This window comes from Balaenoptera ricei, chromosome 9, assembly GCF_028023285.1.
Source record: "Balaenoptera ricei isolate mBalRic1 chromosome 9, mBalRic1.hap2, whole genome shotgun sequence".
In the NCBI taxonomy this organism is placed as follows: domain Eukaryota; kingdom Metazoa; phylum Chordata; class Mammalia; order Artiodactyla; family Balaenopteridae; genus Balaenoptera; species Balaenoptera ricei.
Window position 1 is genome coordinate 58,964,504 of NC_082647.1, and position 11,505 is coordinate 58,976,008.

Here is an 11,505-nt window from a genome sequence, read left to right on the forward strand (position 1 = left end):
TCTAGGTGCACGTGCTTCAATAGTTGTGGCACGCAGGCTCAGTAGTTGTGGCACACGGGCTTAGTTGCTCTGCAGCATGTGGGATCTTCCTGGACCAGGGCTCAAACCCATGTCCCCTGCATTGGCAGGCGGATTCTTAACCACTGCGCCACCAGGGAAGCCCTATCATACCGTTTTGATTACTGTAGCTTTGTAGTATAGTCTGAAGTCACAGACCCTGATTCCTCCAGTTCCATTTTTCTTTTTCAAGATTGCTTTGGCTATTTGGGTTCTTTTGTGTTTCCATACAAATTGTAAAATTTGTTCTAATTCTGTGAAAAATGCCATTGGTAATTTGATAGGGATTGCATTGAATCTGTAGATTGCTTTGGGTAGTATAGTCATTTTCACAATATCTATTCTTCCAATCCAAGAATATGGTATATCTCTCCATCTGTTTGTGTCATCTTTGATTTCTTTCATCAGTATCTTAGAGTTTTCGAAGTACAGATCTTTTACCTCCTTGGGTAGGTTTATTTCTAGATATTTTATTCTTTTTGATGCAGTGGTAAATGGGATTGTTTCCTTGATTTCTCTTTATGATCTTTCATTGTTAGTGTATAGGAATGCAAGAGATTTCTGTGTATTAATTTTGCATCCTGCAACTTTACCAGATTTATTGATGAGCTCTAGTAGTTTTCTGGTAGCATCTTTAGGTTTTTCTATGTATAGTATCATGTCATCTGCAAACAGTGACAGTTTTACTTCTTTTCCAATTTGGATTCCTTTTATTTCTTTTTCTTCTGATTGCCATAGCTAGGACTTCCAAAACTATGTTGCGTAATAGTGGTGAGAGTGGACATCCTTGTCTTATTCCTGATCTTAGAGGAAATTCTTTCAGTTTTTCACCATTGAGAATGATGTTGGCTGTGGGTTTGTCATATGTGGCCTTTATTATGTTGAGGTAGGTTCCCTCTATGCTGACTTTCTGTAGAGTTTTTATCATAAATCAGTGTTAAATTTTGTCAGAAGCTTTTTCTGCATCTATTGAGATGATCATATGGTTTTTATTCCTAAGTTTGTTGCTGTGGTGTATCACACTGACTTGCAGATATTGAAAAGTCTTTGCATCCCTGGGATAAATCCCACTTGATCATGGTGTATGATCCTTTTAACATGTTGTTGCATTCTGTTTCCTAGTATCTTGTTGAGGATTTTTGTGTCTACGTTCATCAGTGATATTGGCCTGTAATTTTCTCTTTTTGTGATATCTTTTTCTGGTTTTGGTATCAGGGTGATGGTGGCCTCACAGAGTGAGCTTGGGAGTGTACCTTCCTCTGTGATTTTTTGGAAGAGTTTTAGAAGGATAGATATTCAGTCTTCTCTAAATGTTTGCTAGAATTCTGTGAAGCCATCTGGTCCTGGACTTCTGTTTGTTGGAAGATTTTTAATCACAGTTACATTTTCAGTGCTTGTGATTGGTTTGTTCATATTTTCTATTTCTTCCTGGTTCAGTCTTGGAAGGTTGTACCTTTATAATAATTTTTCCATCTCTTCTAGGTTGTCCATTTTATTGATGTATAGTTGCTTTTAGTAGTCTCTTATGATCCTTTGTATTTCTGTGGTGTCTGTTGTCATTTCTCCTTTTTCATTTCCAATTTTATTGATTTGAGTACTCTCCCGTTTTTTCTTGATGAGTCTGGCTAAAAGTTTATCAATTTTGTTTATCTTCTCAAAGAACCAGCTTTTACTTTCATTGATTTTTGCTATTGTTTTCTTTGTCTCTATTTCATTTATTTCTGCTCTGATCTTTATGATTTCTTTCCTTCTACTAACTTTGGGTTTTGTTTGTTCTTCTTTCTCTGATTGCTTTAGGTGTAAGGTTAGGTTGTTGGAGATTTTTCTTGATTCTTGAGGTAAGACTGTATTGCTGTAAACGTCCCTCTTAGAACTGCTGCATCCCATAGGTTTTGGATCATCTTGTTTCCATTCTCATTTGTCTTTAGGTATTTTTTGATTTCCTCTTTGGTTTCTTCAGTGATCCATTGGTTATTTAGTAACATTCTTTAGCCTCCATGTGTTCGTGTTTTTTACAGTTTTTTTCCTATAACTGATTTCTAATTTCATAGCGGTGTGGTCAGAAAAGGTGCTTGATATGAGTTCAGTTTTCTTAAATTTATCAAGGCTTGATTTGTGACCCAGCATATGATCTATCCTGGAGAATGTTCCATGAGCACTTGAGAAGGAAGTGTATTCTGCTGCTTTCGGATGGAATGTTCTATAAATATCAATTACATTTATCTGGTCTAACATGTTATTTAAGGTTTGTATTTCCTTATTAATTTTCTGTTTGGATAGTCTGTCCATTGGTGTGAGTGGGGTGTTAAAGTCCCCCACTATTATTGTGTTACTGTCGTTTTCCCCGTTTATGGCTGATAGCATTTGCCTTACATATTGAGGGGTCCTATATTGGGTACATATATATTTAGAATTGTTCTATCTTCTTCTTGGCTTGATCCCTTGATCATTATGTAGTGTCCTTCCTTGTCTCTTGTAACTGTCTTTAAAGTCTACTTTGATATGAGTATTGCTACTCCAGCTTTCTTTTGATTTCCATTTGCATATCTTTTTCCATCCCCTTACTTTCAGTCTATATGTGTCCTTAGGTCTGAAGTGGGTCTCTTGTAGATAGCATATATATGGGTCTTGTTTTTGTAAGCATTCCACCACTCTACGTCTTTTGGTTGGAGCATTTAATCCATTTACATTTAAGGTAATTATTGATATTGATATGTACATTCCTATTTCCATTTTCTTAATTGTTTTGGGTTTGTTTTTATTGGTCTTTTTTCTTCCCTTTCTCATTTTTTCTCTTCTCTTATGTTTCCTGCCTTGAGAAGCTCCTTTAGCATTTGTTGTAAAGCTGGTCTGGTGATGCTGAATTCTCTTAGCTTTTGCTTGTCCGTAAAGCTTTCAATTTCTCTGTCAAATCTGAATGAGGGCCTTGCTAGGTAGAGTGTTCTTGGTTGTTGGTTTTTCCCTTTCATCATGTTAAATATATCATGCCACTCCCTTCTGGCCTGCAGGGTTTCTGCCAAAAAATCAGCTGATAACCTTATAGGGATGCCCTTGTATATTATTTATTGCTTTTCCTTTGTTGCTTTTAATATTTTTTCTTTGTATTTAATATTTGTTACTTTGATTAATATTTGTCTTGGAGTGTTCCCCCTTGGGTTTATCCTGTATGGGACTCTGCGCTTCCTGGACTTGGGTGACTGTTTCCTTTCCCATGTTAGGGAAGTCATTCTTTGTTTTTTGATATTGAGCTGTATGAGCTGGCTGTATATTTTGGAGATTAATCCCTTGTCAGTCACATTGTTTGCAAATATTTTCTCCAATTCTGCAGGTTGTCTTTTCGTTTGGTGTATGGTTTCCTTTGCTGTGCAAAAGCATTTATTTAATTCAGTAATTACTTCCATTACTCTAGGAGACAGATCCAAAAAGATCTTGCTGTGATATATGTCAAACAGTGTCCTGCCTATATTTTCCACTAAGAATTTTATAGTATCCGGTCTTACATTTAGGTCTTTAATCCATTTGGGTTTGTTTTTGTATATGATGTTAGAGAACGTTTTAATTTCATTCTTTTACATGTAGCTGTCCAGTTTTCCCAGCACCACTTATTGAAGAGACTGTCTTTTCTCCATTGTATATTCTTGCCTCCTTTGTTGTAGATTAATTTGCCATAGGTGTGTGGGTTTATTTCTGGGATTTTTATCCTGTTCCATTGATCTATATTTCTGTTTTTGTGCCAGTACCATATTGTTTTGATGACTGTAGCATTGTAGTATAGTCTGAAGTCAGGGATCCTGATTCCTCCAGCTCCATTTTCTTTCTCAAGATTGCTTTGGCTATTCGGGGTCCTTTGTGTTTCCATACAAATTTTAACATTTTTTTGTTCTAGATTTGCAAAAAATGCCATTGGTAACTTGATAGGTATTGCATCGAATCTAGATTACCTTGGGTAGTATAGGCATTTTAACAATATTCTTCTAATCCAAGAACACAGTATTTCTTTCTATCTGTGTGTGTCATCTTCGATTTCTTTCATCAGCATCTTATAGTTTTCAAAATACAGATGTTTTGCCTCCCTAGGTTGGTTTATTCCTAGGTATTTTATTCTTTTTGTTGCAGTAGTAAATGGGATAGTTTCCTTAATTTCTCTTTCTGATCTTTTGTTGTTAGAGCATAGGAATGCAAGAGATTTCTGTGTATTAATTTTGTATCCTGCAACTTTACTGAATTCATGGATGAGCTCTAGTAGTTTTCTGGTAGCATCTTTAGCATTTTCTATATATACTATCATGTCCTCTCCAAACAGGGACAGCTTTACTTCTTTACCAATTTGGATCCCTTTATTTCTTTTTCTTCTCATTGCCATGGCTAGAATGTCCAAAACTATGTTGAATAAAAGTGCTGATAGTGGACATCCTTTTATTGTTTCTGATCTTACAGGAAATGCTTTCAACTTTTCACCTTTGCGAATGATGTTAGCTGTGGGTTTGTCATATATGGCCTTTATTATGTTGAGGTAGATTCCCTCTATGCCCCCTTTCTGGAGAGTTTTTAATCATAAATGGATGGTGAATTTTATCAAAAGCTGTTTCTGCACTTATTGAGATGATCATATGGTTTTTATTTTTCAATTTGTTAATGTGGTGTATCACACTGATTGATTTACGGATATCAAAGACTCCTCGCCTCCCTGAGCTAAATCCCAACCTGATCATGATTCTGTGATCCTTTTAAATGTATTGTTGGATTTGATTTGGTAGTATTTTGTTGAGTATTTTTTTCTTTGTTCATCACTTGTGTTGGCCTGTAATTTTCTTTTTTGTGGTATCTGTCTGGTTTTGGTATCAGGGTGATGGTAGCCTCATAGAATGAGTTTGGAAGTGTTCCTTCCTCTGCAATTTTTTGGAATAGTTTCAGAAGGATAGGTGTTAACTCTTCTCTAAATGTTTGCTAGAATTCTGTGAAGCCACCTGGCCCTGGACTTTTGTTTGTTGAGAGTTTTTGAATCAGTTTCAATTTCAGTGCTTGTGATTGGTCTGTTCATATTTTCCATTTCTTCCTGGTTCAGTTTTAGGAAATTGTACCTTTCTAAGAATTTGTCCATTTCTTCTAGGTCGTCCATTTTATTGGCATATAGTTATTTGTAGTAGTCTCTTCTGATCTTTTGTATTTCTGTGATGTCCGTTGTAACTTCTCCTTTCTCATTTCTAATTTTATGGATTTGAGCCCTCTCCCTTTTTTCTTGATGAGTCTAGCTAAAGGTTTATCAATTTTGTTTATCTTTTTAAAGAACCAGCTTTTAGTTTCATTGATTTTTTTCTATTGTTTTCTTCATCTCTATTTCATTTATTTCTGCTCTGATCTTTATGATTTCTTTCTTTCTTCTAACTTTGGGTTTTGTTTTGTTCTTTCTCTAGTTGCTTCAAGTGTAAAGTTAGGTTGTTTGAGATTTTTCTTGTTTCCTGAGCTAAGATTGTATTCCTATAAACTTCCCTCTTAGAACTGCTTTTTCTGCCTCCCATAGGTTTTGGATTGTTGTGTTTCATTTTTCATTTGCCTCTAGGTATTTATTTCCTCTTTGATTTCTTCAGTGATCCATTGGTTGTTTAGTACCATATTGTTTAGCCTCCACATGTTTGTGTTTTTTACAGCTTTTTTCCTGTAATTGATTTCTAATATCATAGTGTTGTGGTCAGAAAAGATGCTTGATATGATTTCAATTTTCGTAAATTTACCCAGGCTTGCTTGTGGTCCAGCATGTGATCTATGCTGGAGAATGCTCCATGTGCACTTGAAAAGAATGTATATTCTACTGCTCTTTCAATTGGAACACTCTATAAATAGCATTTAAGTCCTTCTGGGCTAATGTGTCATTTAAGGCCTGTGTTTCCTTATTGATTTTCTGTCTGGATGATCTGTCCATTGATGTAAGTGGGGTGTTAAAGTCTCCCACTATTATTGTGTTACTGTCAATTTCTCCTTTTATGTCTGTTAACATTTGCCTTGTATATTGAGGTGCTCCTGTGTTGGGTGCATACGTATTTACAGTTGTTCTATCTTCTTCTTGGATTGATCCCTTGATCATTCTGTAGTGTCCTTCTTTGTCTCTTGTAACAGTCTTTATTTTAAAGTCTGTTTTGTCTGATATGAGTATTGCTACTTCATCTTTCTTTTGATTCCCATTTGTATGGAATACCTTTTTCCATCCCCTCACTTTCAGTTGTATGTGTCTCTAGGTCTGACATGGGTCTCTTGTAGACAGCATATATACTGGTCTTGTGTTTGTATCCATTCAGCCAATCTATGTCTTTGTTTGGAGCAATTACTCTGCTTACATTTAAGGTAATTATCAGTATGTATGTCCTTATTGCCATTATGTTTGTTGTTTTGGATTTGTTTTTGTAGGTCTTTTTTCTTCCTTTCCTCATTTGTTCTCTTGTGATTTGATGACTATTTTTATAGTGTTATGTTTGGATTTCTTTTTCTTATTTGTGTGTATATCTATTATGGCTTTTTGGTTTGTGGTTACCATGAGGTTTTGATATACCTGTCTATACATGTCTATACATGATTGTTTTAAGTTTCTGATATCTTAATATCAAATGCATTTCAAGGATCCTGCATTACTTTCCTGTAGTTTCCTCCTCTCACAGTTACTGGTTTAGATATCATGTTCGTGTGTAGATGATTTCCTATGTTTCCTGTATGTTTGCCTTTACTGCTGAGCTTTCCCATTTCATAATGTTCTTGTTTTAGTTGTGGCCTTTTCTGCCTAGAGAAGTTCCTTTAGCATTTGTTGTAAAGCTGGTTTGGTGGTGCTGAATTCTTTTAGTTATGCTTGTCTGTAGAGCTTTTGATTTCTCCATCTAATCTGAATGAGGGCCTTGCTTGGTAGAGTATTTTTCATTGTAGGTTTTTCCCTTTCATCACTTTATATTGTGCCACTCCCTTCTGGCCTACAGAGTTTCTGCTGAAAAATCAGCTGATACTCCTGCGGGGATTCCCTTTTATGTTATTTGTTGCTTTTTCCTTTTTTTTTTTTAATATTTTTTCATTATCTTTAATTTTTGTCAATTTGATTACTATTGTCTCAGCATGTTCCTCCTTGGGTTAATCCTGTATGGGTCTGTGAATTTCCTGGACTTGGGTGACTGTTTCCTTTCCCATGTTTGGGAAGTTTTCAGCTATTATCTCTTCAAGTATTATCTCAGGTCCTTTCTCTCCCTCTTCTTCTGGGACCCCTCTAATGCAAATGTTGGTGTGTTTGACATTGTCCCAGAGGTTTCTTAAACTGTACTCATTTTATTCTTTCTTCTTTATTTTGTTCCATGGCAATGATTTCCACCACTCTGTCTTCCAGTTCACTGATTCGTTCCTCTGCCTCATTTATTCTACTATTGATTCCTTCTAGTGTATTTTTCATTGCAGTTATTGTATTCTTTGATTCTGTTTGGTTGTTCTTTATACGTTCTAACTCTTTGCTAAAAACTTCTTGTAACTTCTCACTCTGTACATCATTCTTTTCCCAAGTTCTTGGATCGTCTTTACCATTATTACTCTGAACTCTTTCTTGGGTAGATTGGTTATTGCTACTTCACTTAGTTGTTGTTCTGGGATTTTTATCTTGTTCCTTCATCTGGAACATATTCCTTTGCCATCTCATTTTAATTTTCTATTTGTGTTTTTATATATGTTGTAGTTTAGTTATGTTTCTTGACCTTGGAGAAGTGGCCCTCTATAGGGGATGTCCTGTATGTCCCAGCAGTACACTCCCCTCTCGTCACCCAAGGGCCAGGGACCAGCTTGTCCCAGGGTAGTTCTGACCTGTTTTCGGACTCAGTTCCACAGGCTGCTGGATCATAGTTTTCTTGCTTCTGGTGTCTCCCCTCTGGTGTGTTAGTCCAGTCTAGATGCTTGTGCAGGCTTTCTGGGGGGGGGCGGGGCCAGTGCCTTCCCTTGGTGGGTGGAGCCGGGTCTTGGCCCTCTTGTGGGCAGGGCCATGTCAAGGGGCATGTCTAGAGGTGGCTGTGGGCTCAAGAAGTCTTTAGGCAGCCTGGCTGCTGGTGGCTGGGTCTGTGTTCCTGCCCTTTTGATTTTTGGCTTGAGGTGTCCCAGCCCTGGAGCTTATAGGCAGTTGGCTGCGACCAGGTCTCAGTCAAAGGACCCAAGATGTCTGCCTCTAGCCAAAGTTCACGTAGGTCCCCACTATGCCTGCCACCAGCTTTTATGACCCCAGCGAGAGCCTCCACGCCCCTCCCCCCCCCCACAGGAGACCTTCCAAGACCAGCAGGTAATTCTGGCCCAGGCTCCTGTGGAGTCTCTGCTTTTGCCCTGTGTCCTGGTGTGCGCCCTCCAAGAGTGAAGTCTCTGTTTCCCCCAATCCTGTGGAGCTCCTGCAGTCGAGCCCCACTGGCCTTCAAAGTCAATTGCTGTGGGTACTCCTCCTCCTGATGCTGAACCCCTAGGCATGGTGTGGAGCTCAGAGCTCTCACTCTTGTGGGAAAACTTCTGTGATATAATTATTCTCCAGTTTTTGGTTCTCCCACCCAGGTGGTATGGGACTTGATTATATCATGAGAGCGCCCCTCCTACTATCTCATGGTTTCTTCTTTATGTCTTTGGATACAGAATATCTTTTTTTGGAAGATTCCAGTCTTTTTTTTAATTGATAGTTGTTCAGCAGTTTGTTGTGATTTTGATGTTTTCCTGAGAGCAAGGTCCTTCTGCTCTGCCATCTTGTCTCTGAATGTCCTATTTTTTAAGTCTCCTTTAACAGAGAGATTGTATAGAATTTAGCATTCTTCATCATGTTGATATTTGTTGAAGTAGCTTAAGCATTTTCCTAATCTTTGATATTTTGAAGCAATGTGATGGTAGAACCACATTTGTAATCACAATCAAAAGTAGTAATTGTGTCCTCTAATATGTATACTCACATAGAAGTTGAAATACACTATTGAAACATTGAAATGCAATTCAAGACATTTGTCTGGTGCAGAACAAACACGAGGACATCTTAAAAAACATGCCATTTCCCACTCATATATACATATACATAAGTATATTGACAGATATACATATGCAGTACAGACGTGTATACACACACACACACACACACACAGTAATTCTTTATTTGGAGTCTGAATACAAAAGTCCATATATCATTGCATGATATAGAAGACAGCTGACAAAGAAATGTTTTTAAAGTTAGAAGGTTCCTGTGGTTCATTTCTTGGGGACTTTGAAGCAGTGCTTCAGCAATTAGGAGTTCTGGACACTAGACTGCCAATAGACTTTAAGGCCAACAGTGAAACATAATTAAATGGTTTTGGAAAAGCCTCCTGACATAATTATGCTATCATATGTTTAAATTAGGAAAATCTGTAATATATTTATGGACCCTCTGAACATATCTAACTTGACATATTTTTCCTTTCAGCTATTTATTTGCCAGTATCACATATGGCTGGCAGCAGACACAAGGGGTATCTTGGTACTCATACCTGGAAACCCTATGCTCAACATCATTGTCAGCACTTTCATATTTGTTTGTGTGGCACATGAAATTTCTCAGATCACTAATGATCTTGCACAGATTATTATTCCTAAAGATAACTCATCTCTGTTGAAAAGATTGGCATGTATAGCTGCATTTTTTTGTGGACTCCTCATCTTATCATCTGTTCAAGATAAATCAAGACATTAGGATACTAAAACCTTAAACTCTTCAGATTAACTTTGTGTCTACCTGGAGGAGAACAGCATCTATCTGAAGATACAAATGTATATGTAAATAAAAATTTGTGTGACAAGAAGATAGCTCAGTGACATCTGTTGAACATGTGTGGTTGTATATTTTGGAAATGTACATATACGATGTGAAATACTGAAGAAAATTGATGAAGCAGAGTGCATTGTATAGGACTGCATGTGAAAAGTCTTTTCTACTGGATCTGTATTTCCTTTTATAAGTGATTTTAAGTTAACATATGAAGGCAGGGAAATAATTACCTTTCCAGTAAAAAATACAGATAATTAGCTTAGTGACACCACTGAGTGTTTTGATATTTACTAAATTTGTGGTAATAAAATTGTATGCACCTATATTCATCATGGAACTTCCTATTTCGTTGAAAACTTTCTTACTCAAGAAAGACTGCAGTATTGTTTTCTTACATGTGCAATGATGTGGAATGACAAACAGTATGTCTTCTGTGTTCATGTTCTGATTGTTATGTTTCCTGACATGAGTTTTCTTCCTAACTATGGTTTTCAGGTATATAAGCCTAAAATCTTTGTACACTTTGTCTCAAAGTTGTTCTAGGCTCCATGACGGGGTTTTGTCATTGATACTGTTGTAGCTTTTTATAAAAAGGCCAAATTTTCTTTCTAGTCCAAACATTCACCTGTTTCCTTTCTTTAAGCTATACCAGTGTAATACCAGTTACCCTGTGGATCCATTGAATATGCTTTCCCCCATCTAATTAATTTTGTATATTATTTCCAATGTTTGGAAGCTCTTTATAACCATTTTGGTATTTCCTATTACTCCCTCCTATTTTTAAAAAAATATTTATCAATCTAAACTTGTGCAGTGTAGTAAAGATTCAAGTTATGTTTGAGACGTATAACCATAAGTAGAATTTTAAGTAAACCGGTGACCTTGGGCAGTGTATGTTTTTGGTTTTGTTACAAGCTAATTGTTAGAGGTATAAATTTATTTATCTGTTGTACAGATTTGATTATAAATTTTAATGTTTGAAAGATTGCACTTGTTTGCTGTTACTGTGTATGGGGTAAAATATTTTTTGTTCATGGTATATGAAAATATGGAGTAATTTAAACAGTAAATAAACATTCTGTGGATGCTTATTTTTGTATTGTAAAGTATCAATTAAACTATGTTTTTTTTTAAAGCTGGATCCCTTAATGATTGGTTCAAATGTCTAATTCATTTCCTCAGCTTAAATTTACTTTTTCAATCTCTTAGCATATATGGGTAAGTCACTGTGATAGTTAAAGAATAATTTCGTTATCAGTGCTTCAGAGGATAATCTGCCCATGAGTTAAAACATTGTTTTATTAGTAATGTTACTTAAAGATTTTCTAAATTTATTTCTTTAGCACTGGATTTATGTGCTAGTGATATATTTCCATTAATTGAGGAATATTTCTCAAACAGATGTGTGGTCTTTCTTTTTCCTCTCTTCTTCTGCCCTTACTTAATCTTTTGACATTTCCCAGATAGACAATTGTAATGATTCATTGCTCTGCCTCCTAGACTGCAGGCTTATAAGTAGAGAATAGTATAGTTATAAATCAAAAACTTCCAAGTACTGTGATCACATTATTCTTGCTGGTGTGGCTTGCCAATGAGTAGAGTGCATTTTAATTTAGCTTGTAAGTTTTATCATCTGAGAAAGATTCCTCCTGATGAAACAATTGAAAAAG

General features: G+C 36.3%; 1 protein-coding gene across 2 annotated transcripts in view; it reads left to right on the forward strand.

Annotated features, from left to right (window-relative positions):
• Positions 1–10,970, forward strand: part of CASD1 (CAS1 domain containing 1) — a 67,954-nt gene extending 56,984 nt beyond the window's left edge. For both annotated transcript variants that reach the window (XM_059933858.1, XM_059933859.1), the window contains one exon: positions 9,494–10,970. In XM_059933858.1, the coding sequence (XP_059789841.1) occupies positions 9,494–9,760 (267 nt within the window). In that variant the 3' untranslated portion in view covers positions 9,761–10,970. The remainder of the gene's footprint in view (positions 1–9,493) is intronic.
• The last annotated feature ends 535 nt before the right edge of the window (positions 10,971–11,505 follow it).